The sequence below is a fragment of the Fragaria vesca genome, linkage group LG6, assembly GCF_000184155.1.
Source record: "Fragaria vesca subsp. vesca linkage group LG6, FraVesHawaii_1.0, whole genome shotgun sequence".
Taxonomy (NCBI): domain Eukaryota; kingdom Viridiplantae; phylum Streptophyta; class Magnoliopsida; order Rosales; family Rosaceae; genus Fragaria; species Fragaria vesca.
Genome location: NC_020496.1, coordinates 31053400 through 31071933, shown reverse-complemented (window position 1 = coordinate 31071933; position 18534 = coordinate 31053400). Strand labels below are relative to the sequence as shown.

General features: G+C 37.1%; 2 protein-coding genes across 2 annotated transcripts; both read right to left on the bottom strand.

The window, feature by feature from the left end:
* Positions 1-713: 713 nt before the first annotated feature.
* On the bottom strand, positions 714-3497 carry LOC101294966 (exocyst complex component 7-like). Its single transcript, XM_004304181.1, has 2 exons — positions 3351-3497; positions 714-3172 (listed from the first exon to the last, which is right to left on the bottom strand). The coding sequence occupies exon 2, from the start codon at positions 2915-2917 to the stop codon at positions 941-943; it is 1977 nt and encodes a 658-aa protein (XP_004304229.1). The 5' UTR covers positions 2918-3172; positions 3351-3497; the 3' UTR covers positions 714-940.
* Positions 3498-5704: 2207 nt separating this feature from the next.
* On the bottom strand, positions 5705-9734 carry LOC101294681 (serine carboxypeptidase-like 25-like). Its single transcript, XM_004304180.1, has 8 exons — positions 9362-9734; positions 7878-8081; positions 7551-7726; positions 7160-7444; positions 6922-7052; positions 6724-6819; positions 6216-6321; positions 5705-6071 (listed from the first exon to the last, which is right to left on the bottom strand). The coding sequence occupies exons 1-8, from the start codon at positions 9642-9644 to the stop codon at positions 5925-5927; spliced, it is 1428 nt and encodes a 475-aa protein (XP_004304228.1). The 5' UTR covers positions 9645-9734; the 3' UTR covers positions 5705-5924.
* Positions 9735-18534: the final 8800 nt, after the last annotated feature.

Sequence of the window (18534 nt, the reverse complement as noted above, 5' to 3'; positions counted from 1 at the left end):
ATATTTCAGTCCATTTGTTTGGGATACCTCAGATGATTGGAAGAATTATCTGCTTACTCGTGCATCTGGAACTTCAGTAGCACGAATTGAATCTCTTTCATCATTGATATGCCCTACTTCATTGAATGAAAATGTGATTAGGCCGTTATGCTGATCAGAGTTTTCTTATTGATCACAACATATCATATAGACAATGTCATGCATTGATGCACAAATGACAGATCTTGTGCAAGTTTACTTCCTCAAGAGTACTGGACTCGGCCTTGATGGGGTCTTGTCCTCCACTACCAAAAGCAATTGATGTCACTTCCAACAGAAGCAACCTTTTCGGCTGGCAAGAAATTAGAGGTACGAGTCCAGTCCTTATCAATTACCAAATTCTTTGAAGCTGGACACACAATATGACCCCTCATGGCTCACTTCTTTATGACCACATGCTTGACAAATCTGCTGAGAATTCATATTGGTAGTTGGGTACACAACTTGACAACTTCAAATACAATACCAATTCCTACCATCTACCAGAAATCTACTTGACCTCAAAAACAAACAGGAATTTCAATCATTTCATGGAGCTTTGACTTGATATCGACTATTGTGATGGCTCACACCTTAAATACTCAAGTTTCTGATTTGCAGAAGCATGTGGATTTTATCACAACAGTATACCTTCATCCATCCCATACTCGAAAAAATAATAATAACAAAAGAGAAACATGAAGAAGTTTAATATAAAACATTGCAGCATCCATTAGGTAGTATCACATTGAGTACAGAGATCACAAAGTGAACAAAGTTCATCATATTACATTGCACAGAAGAAACTAATGAGGATTTGAACCCAGTAAACTGTTAATTAATCATACATGAGTAGAGTGGAACTTAGAATAAAATCATTCCTCTGCTGTAAGTAACATACCAGTTCTTTTTCATGGTGCTGTCACCTCCGGCTGGAACTTTGTAATAATTTTGGGGAACCTTCAAAGAGATCCATGAGGTAATTCTCCATGTCATCAGCACTATACTTGATGAGCTTGTCACTTATGTCATTGGAGTGTCGTCCCACGAATGTCCTGTAAGCTTGGATCACATTGAGGGATGTTGAGATTTGCAAGTCTTCTCGAAGCTGAGGATCTGGAATGAGCCATGCCGACTGCACCTTGTATATCTCCTCAAAAGCAAGATAAAAGCTACGGAGCCTTTCCTTGAGAAGGCTTTTTGAGATAGAATTTGACCCCGGATTTTGAATGCCCTCCTCTTTTAGTAAAGAAAGGATGTAACTCCAACTAGCTCTCTGGTAGCTCATTGCATGCTGTTGAAATTTCCTGTTGCGCTTTCGAATCCAATCATCTTCAAATATAAGCCTCAATTCTGCCCCTTTAACCTTCTGAGCCATGTAATGTATATTGTTCATCAAAAACACATGTTGCAAAGAAGCATCCCTATATAACTTTGACTTCTCATCAAGGTTGGATTCCAGACTTGAAGCAAATGATAAGAACTGGCGCGCCATTGGGGATTTTCTGCCTGAAGAATCATGAGTGCTTTTGTTCTCCTCTTCTTTAGTTGGACTAGTGTCAGGAGACAACGAAACGGGATCACCTTCATCACAATCCTTAAGAAGCAGATCAAGGATCTGACCATAGTCTGTAAGAGTCCTCATGTAATTCATCACATATCTAGTCAGTGGGTGTATACCCCCACCTGAAACAGGGTTAGTGGAAGGGTTTGAGGCAATGGCATTCTCAAATTCAATAACTGTTGCCTTCACAGATTCACCCAGTCTCAGCAGGACATCATGACACTCCATACTAATAGAAGAGCCAGCCTCACCAAAGTATAGATCATCTATATCAGGAAGGACATCCGCTAGCACCTCATACATGTCAAGAATGCGAACCAACTTTTCTGGCTGATGAGGGCCGATAGACATGGCTTCAGCAAAATTGAGAAGCTGCAGTATTGAAGCCTTTGATGCCTCAACAAAACAATCTAGCCGAACAGGTCCAAGCTCCTCAAAAATCTGTTCACTGAGCCATTTTTCACTAGCAAGATAAATCCGCACGAAAATCTTCATTACCCAAACCCATCTTCTGATTTTAGAATTCAAAGAAACCCACTCCATCTTCCTCACATCTTCAATGCTCAGTTTCTGAATTTCAAGATACGAGAGAGACTCATCCAAGGCATCCCTTCGGAGGGTGGTATAAGCTTGTGTACATTCCCTCTCATAATTGCAATTGAACATCATATTTGCAATGCACCTCAAGTCAGGAATCACTTCAGGGCGAACCAAATCAATGATGGAATCCTCAGAGGTCCGGCTAACACTGTCCCTTTGAATTGAGTCCTCAACTGAGTCATCCCCAAAAGACATCAATGAGTTCACATCCACAGCATCCTCTTCACATGAACGAAAAGACATGTGCTCCGGTGCACAAGGCTGCCTGTTCTGAACAAGCATGTACCTGAACTCATCCTCCAGCCTAGTCATCGCCGTTTGAAGAACATCATTAGCCCTGTTCAACAGCTCATACTTTTCATCATCTTTACTCAGACACAAACTCTCTAAACTCTCAATCACCTGCCGAGCCTCCTCCACCGTGTTCAAGTACTCATTCGCCTCATTTGAGCTCGAATCCCATATCATGGTCTGATCTGCCTCCCACCCCATGACCTTATCCTGAATCGAATTAAGCCGATCTTCAATATCACCAAAGTCCTCCACCTTTATCTCATTCAGTGTGCTCCTATTAGTCATCAGGGATGACAACTTGGTACCAAGATCAGCCAAAATCTTCCTCTCGCCGTGTGTAAGATTCTTCTTGGAACCCAATGCCCTTGCTATGCTTTTGGCTGCAACAATCAAGTCCTCCCCAACCTCCACTTCAGGGTTTCCAGGTTTACAATCCCCCATAGCCACAATAAACTAAACAACCCAGTCAGCCTCCACTCCAAAACACTTTGGCAAATCAACCAAAACCTCCCTATTCCCCCAAATCAGCAAAGCAAAACACACCTACCCTCTTTGCTGGCACAACCCAAAAACCAATACTTCTGATTCCACTCAACTCTATATTGAAAAGGGCAGAAACCCAATACAGAGCACCATATAATACTTGCAACAATTGTAGTGGGAACCCAAAAGAGATTTGAGGAAAAAGAACAAGTCCTGTCAACGATGAAGAAAAAAAGAGCAAACTTTTTATTGGCCAAACGCAAAAAGGACCAGTCTTTACAAAAGCTGGTCATCAGTGGGAAACCATATAATCAAATATAAAAACAGTAACAAACAAACAAACCCAGAAGATGAATAGACAAAGATAACATGAAAAGCTCAAAAAGCCTACCTCTTTTGCAGTCTCAGACTACTTCAGTTCATCACTTCATCAGAAACTTCATAGATAGCAAAATCTTTGAACAAGGGAAGAACAAGATCTGGGAAAATAAACAAGCGCTGACTGAGTGGTTTTAGGCAAAATGAGTAATATGAGGGGTGGAAATTGGGGCAAGTTTAGCTGTGACTTATAAATGGGGTTTGAAAAATTAATGGTCTTCTTCTCTTCTTGTTGAGAGCTCGATTTGACCTTTCTCGGTTCAGTCTGGTACGTCCGTATGGGATTATCTGAAGTCTATATATCCAAGTAGAAGAGCAAGATTGCGATGCTCGGAACGCGTATATTATTATTTTTTTGAGACACATGTAAACTTACTTGGAATATATAATTAAGATGCGTATCATTTTCTTGTTTTGTAATTTTGTAATGTTTACTTTACCCTTTCACTCCTAGTGGTCTATGCACTACCCAAGTGTGTTCCTTATTAAATCCAAATTGGATATAAACCGTCATTCATAATTTCATATGATATGTTCTAAAAGATTAGTTATAGTCATTTTAGTTAATCATTTAATCGAAAAGGCCACATATAATGATTTCGCTTTCAATTGTTATTGTATTGTTCCACCTAGTAGTATTAGTCTCTCATATGTAATTGTGATGTCGTAAGTTTGACACATGGCAAGGTATTGTATAGTCTTAGCTATAAAAAATTAAAGCAAAATATGATGAACAAAAAATATTGATAAATTGTTTAGACGCGGATAGCTGGATTACATTTGATTTGATATTCAAGCTATGATATTTTTGTGGAACATGACGGAAAGTTAAACGTCTATACATACATAGTATTAGCACACATGAAAAAAGAATAAGATAGTCAAAAACATAGATAAGAGAAACGTATAAAGTATTATAAACTTGTGATGACCGATGAGGTTCGATTTGTGTTCATCGTTGATTAGCAGATACACGATTCATGAGTATGATTCATCATGTAAAGATGATGAAAACAATGATTCGAGTTTCATCCCACTCATGTCCATCCCGATAAACCAAAATTTTTCGAGGACCAAATTTGTAATCATAGTTAATCACATAGACAATTGGTTTCTATACAACAATACCGTTAAGACGAATTAGACAACCTTTATTCAAAATCAAACATTGGTTGAGGAAATGATAGGTCTAAGTTTGGCTTAAGTTTGTGCTTTTTAAATTGTTTTAATCTTAAAACGACATAACAACGATTGAGCTTTTGTAAGTTACTAGATTGGTGTTTTTGCATAATGATAGTTTGACACAATTAGGGCAAATTAAATGTCATTTTCTACCCTTTTTAGGACCAATATTATCATTTTAGAGTGTCATCACTCTAGCACATCCTTTATTATTTCGTTATCTGTTTTAACCTACATATATATATACTCATGGATATCATGCGATGCACTTACCTTTTTCTTTGAGGTTTCTAAGAAAATGAAGGATTCCGTGGTTTATGGTACGACCATTTGAGTGTTGGTTTCTTGGTGTGGTAGTCAATTCAATTTCGAAGAAAAACACATTTGAATTTTCAATTTGGAATTCATTTTTGAAAAAAAAAAAAAAAAAAAAAACTTACTGTTATGGTCAAAATACATTGCATACATATCAGTGATATCACCTTCCCTTGGCAATATATCACGATTCTTTTAGCTTTGGTTTCCATCATCTTCACCATTGTCGATTTTGCCTTCGTTTTCATTGGCCCTTGTTGCAATCTTCCACACTTGTATGATATATATTTAACACGTATGGTGGTTTTCATTTTTGTCAAACCAAATATCCTTCTTTTATTCAAAACGATTTCTTTTCTAGAAGATGTCATTTTCTTTTAAACATGTTTTCCTCCACATAACAAAAAGGTTTTGCTAAAGTCCAAGTCAACCTACAACCTCTTGATCATCTATGACGTACGGTATGACACATTTTATAACAATGTAAATGATGGAGCTGCCAAACAGATACTAATTCTATAATGAACAAGTTGAATAATAATCTCGTTGCAAAACGGCTTGACCAATCTGGACAAACTTATCAGGGTTAGTTGTGTTTTTTGTCTTAATTTGGATGCTTGTTGTTGCTTATTTTAGTATGGCTATTTGATCATGTTTGCAATCGGTTTCGTTCTTGGTCAGTATAAATTCTTATATACACGGCATGCAAGTATAAACCTCACGATCGGTTTCCCTCAATCCTTTTTGAAAGAAACTAGAATGAAAGAGTTGGGTGATTGGAACATTTCAACCTTCGAGCACTTCCATATAGCTTGGTCTAAGAGAGTTAACAAACTGCGAATACAAACTAAACCAATCTTAAGGCCGTTTGCCTTTCCGTTTGCCTTTCCTAAAGCATAATCAAATCCAATAACTATCCCTATTTCTCTCTACTTGTTCTTAATAGAGACATCAGCTCCTTGTCTAGCAAGAATCATCACAATTCGGAAGATCGATCGATCATGTACACTGGTATTGAAATTTGCTTTCTTCTCATTTTGCTTTTTTCTTTTTCTTTTAACTATCTTGTTATCTCAGTCTAGATGAATTTTCAAGACGACTTTGGCAGGGGCTTCCCCTGAATAAATGATCTGAAAAGCTGAAGAGCTGCTCTTGGCTTGAATAGCGGGACTTCATGACCTGCTCCTCTCACTGTTGCAAATGTCAACCCTTCGTAGACCTCTGTCCACCCTCCCACCTGTGACAATTTGATATGGACTTAAAATTAGAAACCGTAATCGTATCCAGGATCAGTCACTCGCATTCTTAATCGCATTGCTAAATTCACTAAGAAAAATTACTAACAATGATTAATGAAGAGCTTTTGATCATAATTGCTCACCTGCTTCTTGGTATACCAGGGATACCATGGGATTTTGGTCGCCAGTTTGAGCCGTGCAAGGGAATACCTAGTCGCTGTGACTGGCACCACTGAGTCAACGTCTCCACTACAAATTGCAAGGAAGGAGTCACAGGATTAATACACGATGAGACAGGAAACAATAAAGGCTAATGTTACATGAAAGGGGAGCCCTTCAATGGAGGACATGGTCTTTTTGAGAAAATGATCGAGGACCTCCGAATATTCAGACTAGTATAGATTTTAGGTCATCATTCAAACTTAGCCAACTTGAAAATTGTTCAGCACTGCATGATATGACAGTTTATTTATGTGGCATTGATCTGTGAGATTAGAGTGATTTTTGCCGTGTTTGTAGTTTGTACAGTTGTGATCTTTAAGCTACATTGCAATTGGAGGAGTAATGAAGCTGTCTACTTCAGAAGGCTTCTATGATCATGGATACAACAATAAACTGAATAAAGGGAAAGAAATAATGTCGATCAATTACCTGAAAACCCAAATTCTCAAACCAGCAGCAATCATGTCCTTGTAAATCGGAAGAACAGATACAGCTGTATCGTTCCAATTTCGATTTAAAACCTCACTGCAAATATCATCTCAAAATAACACAAATTAGTCTGCGGTTAAGTTAATCAAGCTTTGTAATAGTATAAAGATGATGTTGATCGAGTTCGCATGGACTCACTTGCAAGCAGTCCACTTGTAAGGAATTTTAGTAATGTTGGCATGGAGTGCTTTCTGTACTTCTGGTCTATTGTAATAGAGCTCAGCATATTTTTCCGTACATGGATCATAGCCAGACATTTTTCGAAAAATCTGAAAGATACAATTACCAGAGATTGATTGATTATAAACATAAGATCGATCACATTATTTTCCTAACAATGCATTGAAAATGCAGATTACGAATACCAATCACATACCGGTCGGTGAGGCAACCGCATAGTCTGTCTTGTAGACATCGAAGAAGTGCTGCCATCAGAGTTGTTGCAGGGTGGTGCATAAATGTTGTACTGGTCTATGTTCCCGAATTCTGAATCCATCGCGTAGCTATACAGTGATTCACATTCGTCTGAGTTCTTCTGTCTCCGAAAATCACAAGTGTGGATGAGCTGCTTGTAGGTCTTATCGGAGATCATGGCATGACTCCACCAGTATGTCACCGTCCCTAGGTTATCATAGTAGTTGTCTGTCACGGCATTACCCACCTGCATGCAATTTGTGCTCATTCAGTTCATTACTATCGAGTTGCTAACTCTTCCTGGGTTCAGAGACACAAAATTATTGACCTACGTACATAGATATGCAACATACCATTATTCCTTTGAGATTAATTGGGTGCTTGGAGTTTGCATTATAAGTGAGAATCGCTTTGGCAAGCTGAGGGACGTAATGTCCGGCATAGCTCTCTCCGCTGAGATATACTTCTCGGTTCTTGTACCGAGGGAATCGATCCATCCATCCGATTATGAAGTTCAGCGAGTCCCTTGCTGCAGATTCATCATACTAACTCGTTAATGAATTAGCTTGAACTTCACATATAATTAACAACAGTGGTAACTTGAACTTTAATCCCTAGACCAACTAAATTTTCACTAGCTTAAAGAAAAAAATTATGTAACTTTGATCAAGTATATGTACCTGTGCGGGCATCCCCGGTATCAAACAGATCAGCGGAGCGGTTGCTGTAGGAGAAGCCGACGCCGGCCGGAGTTTCCAAGAACAAGAGGTTGGCCTCGGTGTTCCACGAGAACTTGTTCCAGTACAGACCCGTAGCTGTCTTGTTTATTCTGAATGGACCTATCTCTTCCGACGCACCATATGCCACAGACGAGCAACCAGGGCCTAGTCACAATTTATAACACGTCACAAATGAATGATCAAATCAAACAACATTATGACATCAACACTATTATTTAGTTAGAAATTAGAAAAAATAAAACCCAAAATGCATGTGGTCACCCAACTTTCAAAGACTAAAAATATGGGAATAATGCGAGTTATTTCACCTGTAACATTACTTGTATGATGTATTGTTCTACTCAAATGTCGTCTTATGTTGAATTACATTGCTTGTAATCTTGTATGATAAATTGTTCTACTCAAATGTCGTTCTATGTAAAAAATAATAATAATAATAATTTTAAAAAAATTAACGCCACGTATTTTATTACATGTACTCTGATAATTTAAGATTTTAAGTGAAATTATACACGTTGGTTGGCGGTGTGATGTAAAATAGGATAATTTATTCTAAAGGGGGTGTGTGAGTTTGGTGGATGATGGGGTTTGGGGAATGCTAGGGTATCCCTCCAGGATTTGTGGCTGGAACTTATTAGCTGGTGGTGGTGTGCAACCAAAGGCATTGATGAATGATGATATGCATGCCCCAGAAGATACTGACAAGGGTGGGCAAACACAACTGCAAATGACCTCTGTAGCTATTGGCCCTAATAATTGAACTTTGTTTTTGGTTGTTTTCAACGCATTCAATGACTTCACCTTATTGTCACTTCATCCCTCTCCCCCATCCCTAGCCTCATTCATCTTCAGCTCTAACTCTCTGCATGCTTTATATCTGTGCCAATGCCAGAGAGAGAGAGAGAGTGATGAATTGTGTGTTATATATGGGCATGGGGTTCCTAACTGCTTCTCATCTCAGAGAAAAAACACTTCATTCTTATCTCAAGCTTGGATACTTGTATATATGTACGCATTCAATACCAGTAGTTGGGTACACTCATCATTCCTCTACTAATTTTCCCTTGATCTTTCTGCTTGTTTTTGTTTTTGTGTATAAAACTGATGGAAAGCCAGGCAAACCATGCCAGAAGATAAATATGTACCCAACATCTCCCTAATTACAACTATTACAGCAATGAGGTTCCCACAATGCATTGCTCCCTAACCAGCTGAGGGATTTCATTCCAATTCATAACTAGAAGCCCAGAATATGCATGATATGATCTTTACAGGAGGTGAGTAAAATACTATGTCGGCAACTATTTACCTCAGTAAAGCCAGATAACCTATGGCAAAGTATATATATGCGAGTAATGCAAATTTTTAAGTAGCTCAAGCCAATAACACAGTGAGCAAATGTATATTATGAGTTAGTTATGTACCTCCATTGAGCCAAATGACGAGAGGCTTAGATAAGGGATCTTTAACAGCAGCCTCAGTGAGCCAGTAAAAGAGGGCTCTCCCAACTCTATGATTGACAGTGACATAACCCGAAAACTGCTGGAAAGTGACCTTGGGCTGCCCAGGAAGCGACACAATCCTATCAGCTTCTTCTTCTTCATTCACTGATCCATTGCTTGCGCTTATGAACAGCCCCAGGAGCAAAACAGAGACCATGGAAAACAGTAGGAGGCTGTTCTGTGCTTTGGCCATGACTGTAACCATGGCCTTTTCTTGGAAATGAAGAAGAGGAAGAAGAAGAAGAAGGTGAAGTAGTAACTCTGAGCTAGCTTCCTAGTTGTGTGTATTTGATGTGAAGTGAGACTGTGTTACTCAGAAGGGATTAAATAAGGTGAGAGAGAGAGAGAGAGAGAATGTGAGCCATTATGAACGTCCTAGCTATCCCCAAATTAATAATAAATGCTTTCCAAACCAAAATTTGAACTGTATCTAGGGCAAACTGCAGCTGCTGGAAGACAATTATGACCTGAAAATGAAGGTGATTATCAGAAAGATTAATATAGGGGTGCACATATCATTATGAAAAATTAATTTTGGTGTATTTTTTAGGTGAGGGATCACATGGGTTTTTGCATGCCCATGAAACAGTCCCTTTAATCCTCCATTAAATCCTCTTGTATTCATTTACCAGATTTTGACTGGATTTTTCTTCAATATATTGTTTTCTCTTCAAAAATAATAGCAATCTCTCTGGATAACATTTATTACGTGTTCATTCTGGTTAACCAGTACTTGTTTTTAATTATATGATTACACATTTAATTTGTCCATAGAAGGTAGTTGGTGGAACGTTTATTTAATATGAGAGCTAATGAGAGTATGAGACTACTATTTTGGCACTTTCATTTTGCGGCCTCATCTGGCAATTATTGGAAGGAGACCGGTTAGAGAGAGTGGCTGCAATCACTCAATTAGAAGCATTTTAAGACTGAATTTTGCTTCTTCTTCTTCTAATTTTTGGATCGTAAGACTGAGTTTTGCTTTGGAATAATGAAGTCTAATTTTTGTTAACCCTAACACATGCATCATATAATACAAAATTTGTGATAATAACATATACCTTTTTAGTAAATTTTTATGATCGTTCGTTGTGGGCTTGTAGCTAGAAATATGTAACTTTAGTAGGTTAGTGTGAATATACTTACGCATACGTGAAACAATCAATGTCTCCTCCAATAACATTGAAGGAACATAAACAACTTTATCTAATGATGAATTATGAACACAATAAATCGAATAACTCAACCTATTATCGAACTTTCATTAAAACGTATCCTAAAAATTCTTGTTTATCTCTAATTAATGAGAGTCTCACTAGTCACTACTAGAAAAAAAAAAAAAAAAAAAAAAAGACCTAAGGGGACATATACATGTGTGCATATTGAAAATGTTCATATTGCTAAATCGAACAATTAACACTCATATAACACAAATGAGTGTTATTTGTTCCATTTAGCAATATGAACACTTTTAATAGGCACACATGTATTTGTCTCCTTAGGTCTTTTTTCTACTAGTGCCTATACAATATATCACACCATGTGATATACAAGGAAAGAATAACTCTCATTTCTTTGAAAAATTTCAGATAATCCAAGTCACTTGATCACCATAGCATATAAAAGGAGGTTTCTTCATAGTTGTCTTAACGTGCACGCAATGCGGTTGTGATTGATTTTCTAAAAATGGCATGGTGTGTGCTTGGACATAGTGTTGATGATGCACATCATCAAGCTCTTTTGGATCGGCATTGCCTCAACTTCCACTATTTCGTACTCGGCCGAACTTGGCATTCTTCATCATAAGTTCATAACCATCATAACCTCCTCCAATATCTCTATCTTTACAATAGTCCATCCTATTAGCTTTTTCTCCATAAATTTTGATGCTTAATTTTCAGGTTCTTCTAAGGTAAGCTTGACAAAGACTTTAGAAGATTCCATACTCGATACTATCCATTTTTGTGGCTTAAAATGTACTATTCTATCCCTTAAGAATATATTCCTCCTGTGTTCATTTGGAATGGACAAGAAATCCCTCTATACAAATTTTTCCAAAAGAATACAAATTTCGTTGGTGTATAAGTTAGAAGTGATGTACATCTCTGAAGTAGAGACTGTAGATACTTGCGTAGAGCAGTGGAAATAGTAATGATGGTTATTTATGCAAACGCAGAGAGTGGTTGAGATGGAATGGAAGAATTGAATAATGTTGAAGGAGGGCCTTGATCGAAGGCCTTAATGAAACACGGTTGCATCAATCTGTGCAGTCTCTGTAAGCTACAGTTGTGATTATTGGAAAGAGCAACAAAGAAAGAACCAGAGAAAGATAGATGAATGCAAGCGAGCTTGGCTTGTATAAGATGATTGGTGAGTCAACGCTTCTATACTCTCTCACTGTCGGATCAATTTCTCATCCTGCAGAAGAAACCAACCTGGAAATACTCGTGTTTCGAGCATTTGGGTTGCAACTTTTGGAAAGAAGTGTTATATTGCATATTTGTATATACGTGCTATGCATTAACAGTTTAACACGTTGTAGAAAATTAGCTTGCTATTTCACGACGAAGGTAAGGAATCGATCACGCGAGTAAAATCGATCTGTCTGGCACTCTGGCTATCCCATGGCATAAGAAAAGGGTGTACGTACGAGTAATCATAGCGAGCTGAGATCCATTACTTGTTAGGTTCATCCACTCAAAAGGTGAGCATCTCTCTGGTCCTGGATGTGAATCTGTGAATCTGAAGAAGCTAGCTAGCTTGGTATCAGAAACTTCAGAACTGCATGCAGTGTGGCGGTCCCAGATCATCAGTCGTAGCAGAACCTACTATTATGAAAATTAGATATAAAGATGGAGATGGATGAGAACGTACGCAGCTGTGAATAGTGAATAGTGGTTGGTTGTGATTGATGAGCCCCTGCGCTCCACATGTACACTGTACATTTGTGTATGCCCTAAGCATGCATCACTCTCCCATTCCATAATACACTGCTGGCTAACTTTCTCTGCGTCCATTCAATACAATACGTCTATATACGCAGGTAGCTTAATTCACATACTGATGCATGTCATATTACGACCAAAAGATTCACCAAAAAATATATATCTTGGAAAAGATAGCTACAGTAGTCTCATCGATCTGAGCTACCAGCCACAATTGACGAGTTCATGTTACTGTAGTGTGGTATATCTATGATTGTACATTACTGGTAGAATTATTCATATTTGGAACTCTTATCTTTATAAGTTTTTCATCGGGGTATTTTCTTTAACATGAAAATAAAGTTTATCATACACACGTTTATAATTTTATAGTCAAAGAGATATTTAGGCGAATAAGCTTCATATATATTCATAGTTACAGTTACACGAAGAAAATGATTTGTTTAGCTACGTATTAACTTTGTTTAGCTACATTAACTTGTTGCGAGAGTCTTGCAAAACGTCTGTGGTTGCAATTTTTGAGACTCAAACAACTCAATCATGAGTCTTCGAGAATCTACCTTAAGGGGTGTTCAATTGTTTCTTATGGTTATAATGATCATGATGGAAATCTCGAATAAGAGTGATAAGACTCATTCTCGATCAGTCCTCACATGCACTGTCACACATACTTTATACATGTTATCATAATGGGAGAGCTAGGTGTACGTTATAATCATGATCTTGCTTTCTTTTTGGATGATAATCATGATATTTTGCTTAGTTTGTACACGCTAGTGTTATATATATATCAAATATATATATAATATCAAATATGTTATATATATATATATAACATCTTTATTTAGTTATATATACAAATCTCTCTAGGCTGTAATTTGATATTGTTATGAGCGGAGCGGATATATATATATATATATATATATATATATATTTATTTATTGTATTTTACTTCTTTGCTCGTTAAGTGTTGTCAAATGTCAAACAAAGATGATCAGCCTAGCTAGAATGACTGATTGAGATCCCTTACCCTTTCCCAATGATGATTTGTGGTTGTACTTTTATAGGGTCATCTTATCATTAGTCAACTTTTCAACCGCGATGTTCATCATCAGCAAATTAAAATTAATATGATAATTGAGTTCATAGGGATCTTTAATTGTTCAAGTTAACTATAGTATTATATATGTCTCAAGTTCTCCAATTACATGCATGATCAAATTAACTATATGTCTTAAGTTCTTCAATTACATGCATGATGATCTTATTCTACTTAATTAGTCTGCAGTAAACTACAATTAGCTCTTCAGATTGTGAAAAGATTATAGTTTGGCCATGCATGATGATAAAAACATACAATTAAAGGAGTTCCTTGCATCCTCTTTTGGAAACAATTGAATAGGAATTAGACTAAGAACAAGAAACCATAGATTGAAATTTGTCCACGAATGGGAAAAAAAAGAAAAAGATACATATTGAATTATTTTTTTTGGGTAATAATACATATTGAAATTAGACAGACAAGAAATAAGTTATCCTCGTACGTGCTACTTAATTGCAATTTGTCCTTCAAGCTTTGTCTTCGAGTTGATCCGCTCATTTTAACTGAAGAGACACCCTGTTTAAAAGTAATTTGTTAAAGATCAAATTTATATAAAAAAAAAAATTAAAAACAAAACAAATCTCTCAAAGTTTGACGGTAAATATATGTGATTGGTGGAACACGGACAACAAAATCATGTTTATATATATACACAGTTAAAGACAGACGCGATGCTCTAAAAATGAAAATTTAAGATATAAACCATGTTTAAAAATAGAGAAACTGTTTTTACTTACTCTAAAGGGTAGATAATATCCAAGTCAATAGCCCCATCAAAACATCCGTCATAGAGAACGAAAAACTTGAACATCGTTTGCGACACGGAGAAAAACCCCTTATTCAAGGCTTATTCTTTTTCAACATCATCCAGCTGTATGCAAATATTTCATGTTAACTTTCGTTAAAATTAGAGAAAAAAGGAAACAATTTTACAACTGTTTGTTGAAATGACTCAATTAACTCAAGAAAGAGGATGTACGTACCTTATGTGGTTGTGCGTGATGTCTAGACACCCTTTTATAAAACTTGAGCTCATGTATCGCATCGGTATCAATATACTTATCCTTCTTGGATCCATCCTTCTTTCGGCGGTCGTATATACCCTTAAATGCTTTCTTTTGATCTGAACTAAGTTTGTTAATAGACTTTGAAATATTAACTTCCTCGCCTTCTTTCCGTAGAGCACTATATACATGCTGCCAAGTGACTGGAGTTTTGTGAGACTTTGCTGACGCTTGATATCGGACCTGAAACGTATAACCCTCTAACCTTTTAAGTACTTCAAAGGCCAACGGAATGAATCTCAGAGCCTGACCCGTATGTTGAAAATATGGGTGGCGAAGTAACAATAACAATTCACGCCTGCAAAGAAAAAACGTAAATAAATATATAAACAGAGTGTTGTGTAAAAAAATAAAATTAATTTAAATGTACTACTTACAATGTCTTCAACTTCATCACATATGACTTGAGGTCTACATAATTGGGGTCGTCCAGCGGTTCATTACCGCTATATAAATCGTTAAAGAAATCTTTGTAGCCCTCAATATAATCCTTGTGAACTACAGGATCGTAAATGGTATCACATGGAATCCTAGCTGTAGAATCCTTCACTATAATGTGATGTAAAGCTAGGGATCCACTATGAACGCCCCTCTCCTTTTTTGAACGAATGTCTTGAATCATATCCATTGCAAAATACTTTCTCAAGTCTGGACCGTCTTGTGTTTGATACTGTGTTGGATTTTGTTTAAATTGCGCTAGAGTATAAGTCAGAGGAAAATTAGGGGCATGGCTATAGGATCTAGAAGGATAGTTATCGGAAGGATAGTTATTGGAAGGAGGGGCATGGCTATAGGATCTAGAAGGATAGTTATTGGAAGGATAGTTATTGGGTCTGGTATTACTGGAAGGACAGTTATTGGGTCTGGTGTTACTAAAATGATTGTTATTGGGTCTGGTAGCACTAGTAGTACTAAACTTATTGTTGGGTTTCAAAGTAAGAAATCTTCGAATCCAACGAAAGAAACCCATACTTTAGAACCTTAGAAAACAAAAGATCAGTCAAGTACATGTTTAATTACTTTCTTCAAGGGTGGTATTTATAGTGATACATAAAACATGTAAAAGGAAGGTAAAAGGATTCTATACTAAATCTAGGAAACTCTACTACCTAATCATCTTAACAAATCGGGAAATATATGTTACGCTTACATCATCTTAACAAATCGGGAAATATATGTTAAATTACATAATCAGGAAATAAATCTTAAATTAATACAGGATGATATACAACGACGTATTTATCATTCAGATCAATGTCAACTCTCCCAATTAAGGTGTAAAAGACTTAAACTTCACCCACTTTTTAGGCTTAATGTTTACTTACTTTTTTATCAATCTTTTTTGGACGAAAAAGTAGAGAATCAATCAACAACAAGCTGGTGAGCAAACTCGAGTTGATAGACAAAACTTTCCCCCGTCTCTTTTCCCTTGAGTTTCATGTACTTCAGAAATTGGTTTCCAGTTAACATGATTCTAGAATATTGGTATGAAATATGTTGTTGTGCTACTGGCAAAGCACATAGACTCATATTCTAGTCACTAATGGGAATTTAGACCGATGAAACTGATGTGACTTTGCATGTTATGTGCATCTTCCAATAATGTACAGATTGGAACTCAGGTGATATATTGTCGGGGTGTTGTGTGGTGATCAGAAAGAAATAATACCTGTTGTTCTTAGACCAAAGGCGGACGAGTCATGACTTACCAAATGGTCAGGCTGGTGTATCTACAATGCCATATATATATATATATATATATATATATATATCTGATGGATGTATTGCCGTTTGTTCTTATGTATACAAGCAGGATGATAATGGGTTCTCTTGTGTATAATTTAACCGCTGTAATTACCCCTTGCCCCATCTGAGGTCTGCTAGTTCATCTTTAGTTCTTTACTCATGAACTATCTAACTACCCAGTGGCACTTCCAAAAACATTATCACAATATATATAAATACAAATTTGCAAAGAAATCTAGGTATTCCTATACAACAACTACCGATTTGTGATCGGTGAGTGTAGCATTACTTAAACTCGCTCGCACAAGAGAAAGATCAAACTTCAGTAAGTTACTAGCTCACCTTAGTCTCTAATTGACACTTTTTTTTTTGGTCTCTTGTTAGAATCATGTTGCGCTACAGTTTGAGAGAGAGCATTCTGTTATTGAAGACCACGGCTATACAAAGTACAGACCTTTGCACAGTTCTCTTAGAATACAATTAGAAATGTATCATGTGACATCAAGTTCTTAGTAAAGCCTTGCTTTGGATCTGACGATTTGAACCGTTGGAGAATCTATATATACCTACTCACTACATTCAAGATGCGAATTCATTTCTCATGCATATTGTAAAAGATTGTTCCTATTGTGAAGTCATATGTATTTGGTTGGATTCCTAGATGTGAAGTGATTCCTAAGTTTATGGATTTGTGGATGTGAAGTTATTCCTTTTTGGTTGGATTTGAGGATCTCAACTCATTCTCTTGGTTGGTTGGTAGCCTTCCGAGATTGAGCATCGCTAACTAGGTATGTAATCTTCCGAGATTTAGCATCGCTATAATCTTCCGATTATGTAATTTGCACCTATGTCTTACGGTAAGATTTAACCATGTTTGGAGTTGAACTGAGAAGTTTTGCCTCCTTTTCTTCGATGATTAAGTTTCACCTCTCGGTAAAAGATTTGTATATCTGCAAATTTTCAGTATTGATAAAATAACCCCAAAGGAAAGCTTCACAATCCTTTCATAAAATATCTGCAAACTAGAAATAGTCCCCGCGCTTTGCTGCGGGATTTGACAAGTTCACTGATAAGAAATGATCAGTTATGATATAAGTTTGGAACAAACAAATATAGGTTCAAACTTAACATGATAAGACTAATGAGGTAAAAAAACCAAAAAAAAAAAAGATTTCCAGTAAAGTATAAATAACAATTTGGATAACAGATTATAGTTTCTAGGTCAACAAAGTTTATAATCCCAGTTATCAACCAGAGAGCTCTGTTAGTGGTACGCGCCTCACGCGCGGCGATTTTTCCTATTCGTTGCTGAGCTCTCTCGTCCACCGTTTCTTTTCCTCCGTTTTCTCCTGTTTTCCGGTGTTGTCTTACCTTTCTGGTGGCAAATCCGGTCTTCACCTTCTCTGCCCCTCCTCTAGGAGGGGGTGGAGACTATTCCCATGTCGATTCAACGTAAAAGATGTAAGAATGGTGGTGACATCTCTTCTGACTTGGAAGCTCTGCAGATGGAAGATCTGGACTCCTCTGTTCAACCTCCATCTTTTGTTCACCCTCAGGTATCTTATGCTAGTACTTTGAAAAACCCTATCGGTCGTTTTTCTCAAACTATGTCTGAATCATTTGAGTTCTCTGATGATGATGTTTCTTATACTATGGGTAAACATGGCCTGAATGTCTCCTTTTCTGAGAAAGTTCACAATAAGTTGGACCTTACTTGGCGTTGCGCTGTGATTGTTAAATTGATGGGAAAGCCGAATTCGACTAATTCTTTTGACTTCATGTTAAAAGGCCTGAGGTGAAAGTGGCAGGTTAAGGGTGGCTGGCAGCTTATTGACCTTCCTAATGACTATTTCATTGTCAAATTTAGCTTGGAAGAGGATATGAACTTTGCTCTCTGTGAAGGCCCCTGGATCCTTGCTGGGCAAACACTTGTTGTGCAGAAATGGCGCCCTGACTTTGATCCTGAGCATGAAGTCATTGGCAAAATGGCATTATGGGTGAGAATTTCTGGTTTACCTGTCAAATTCTTCAAGGATTATACTGTGGCTAAGATTGGTAAAATTCTTGGAGATGTTGTCAAGGTGGATCCTATTACAATTGGACAGGCCAGAGGTAAATTTGCTAGAGTCTGTGTTGAAGTTGACTTAGATAAGCCATTGAAACCTTTTGTTGAAGTTGAAGGTATTGCCTACCAGGTTGTTTATGAGGGTATTTCTATGATTTGTTTTGAGTGTGGTT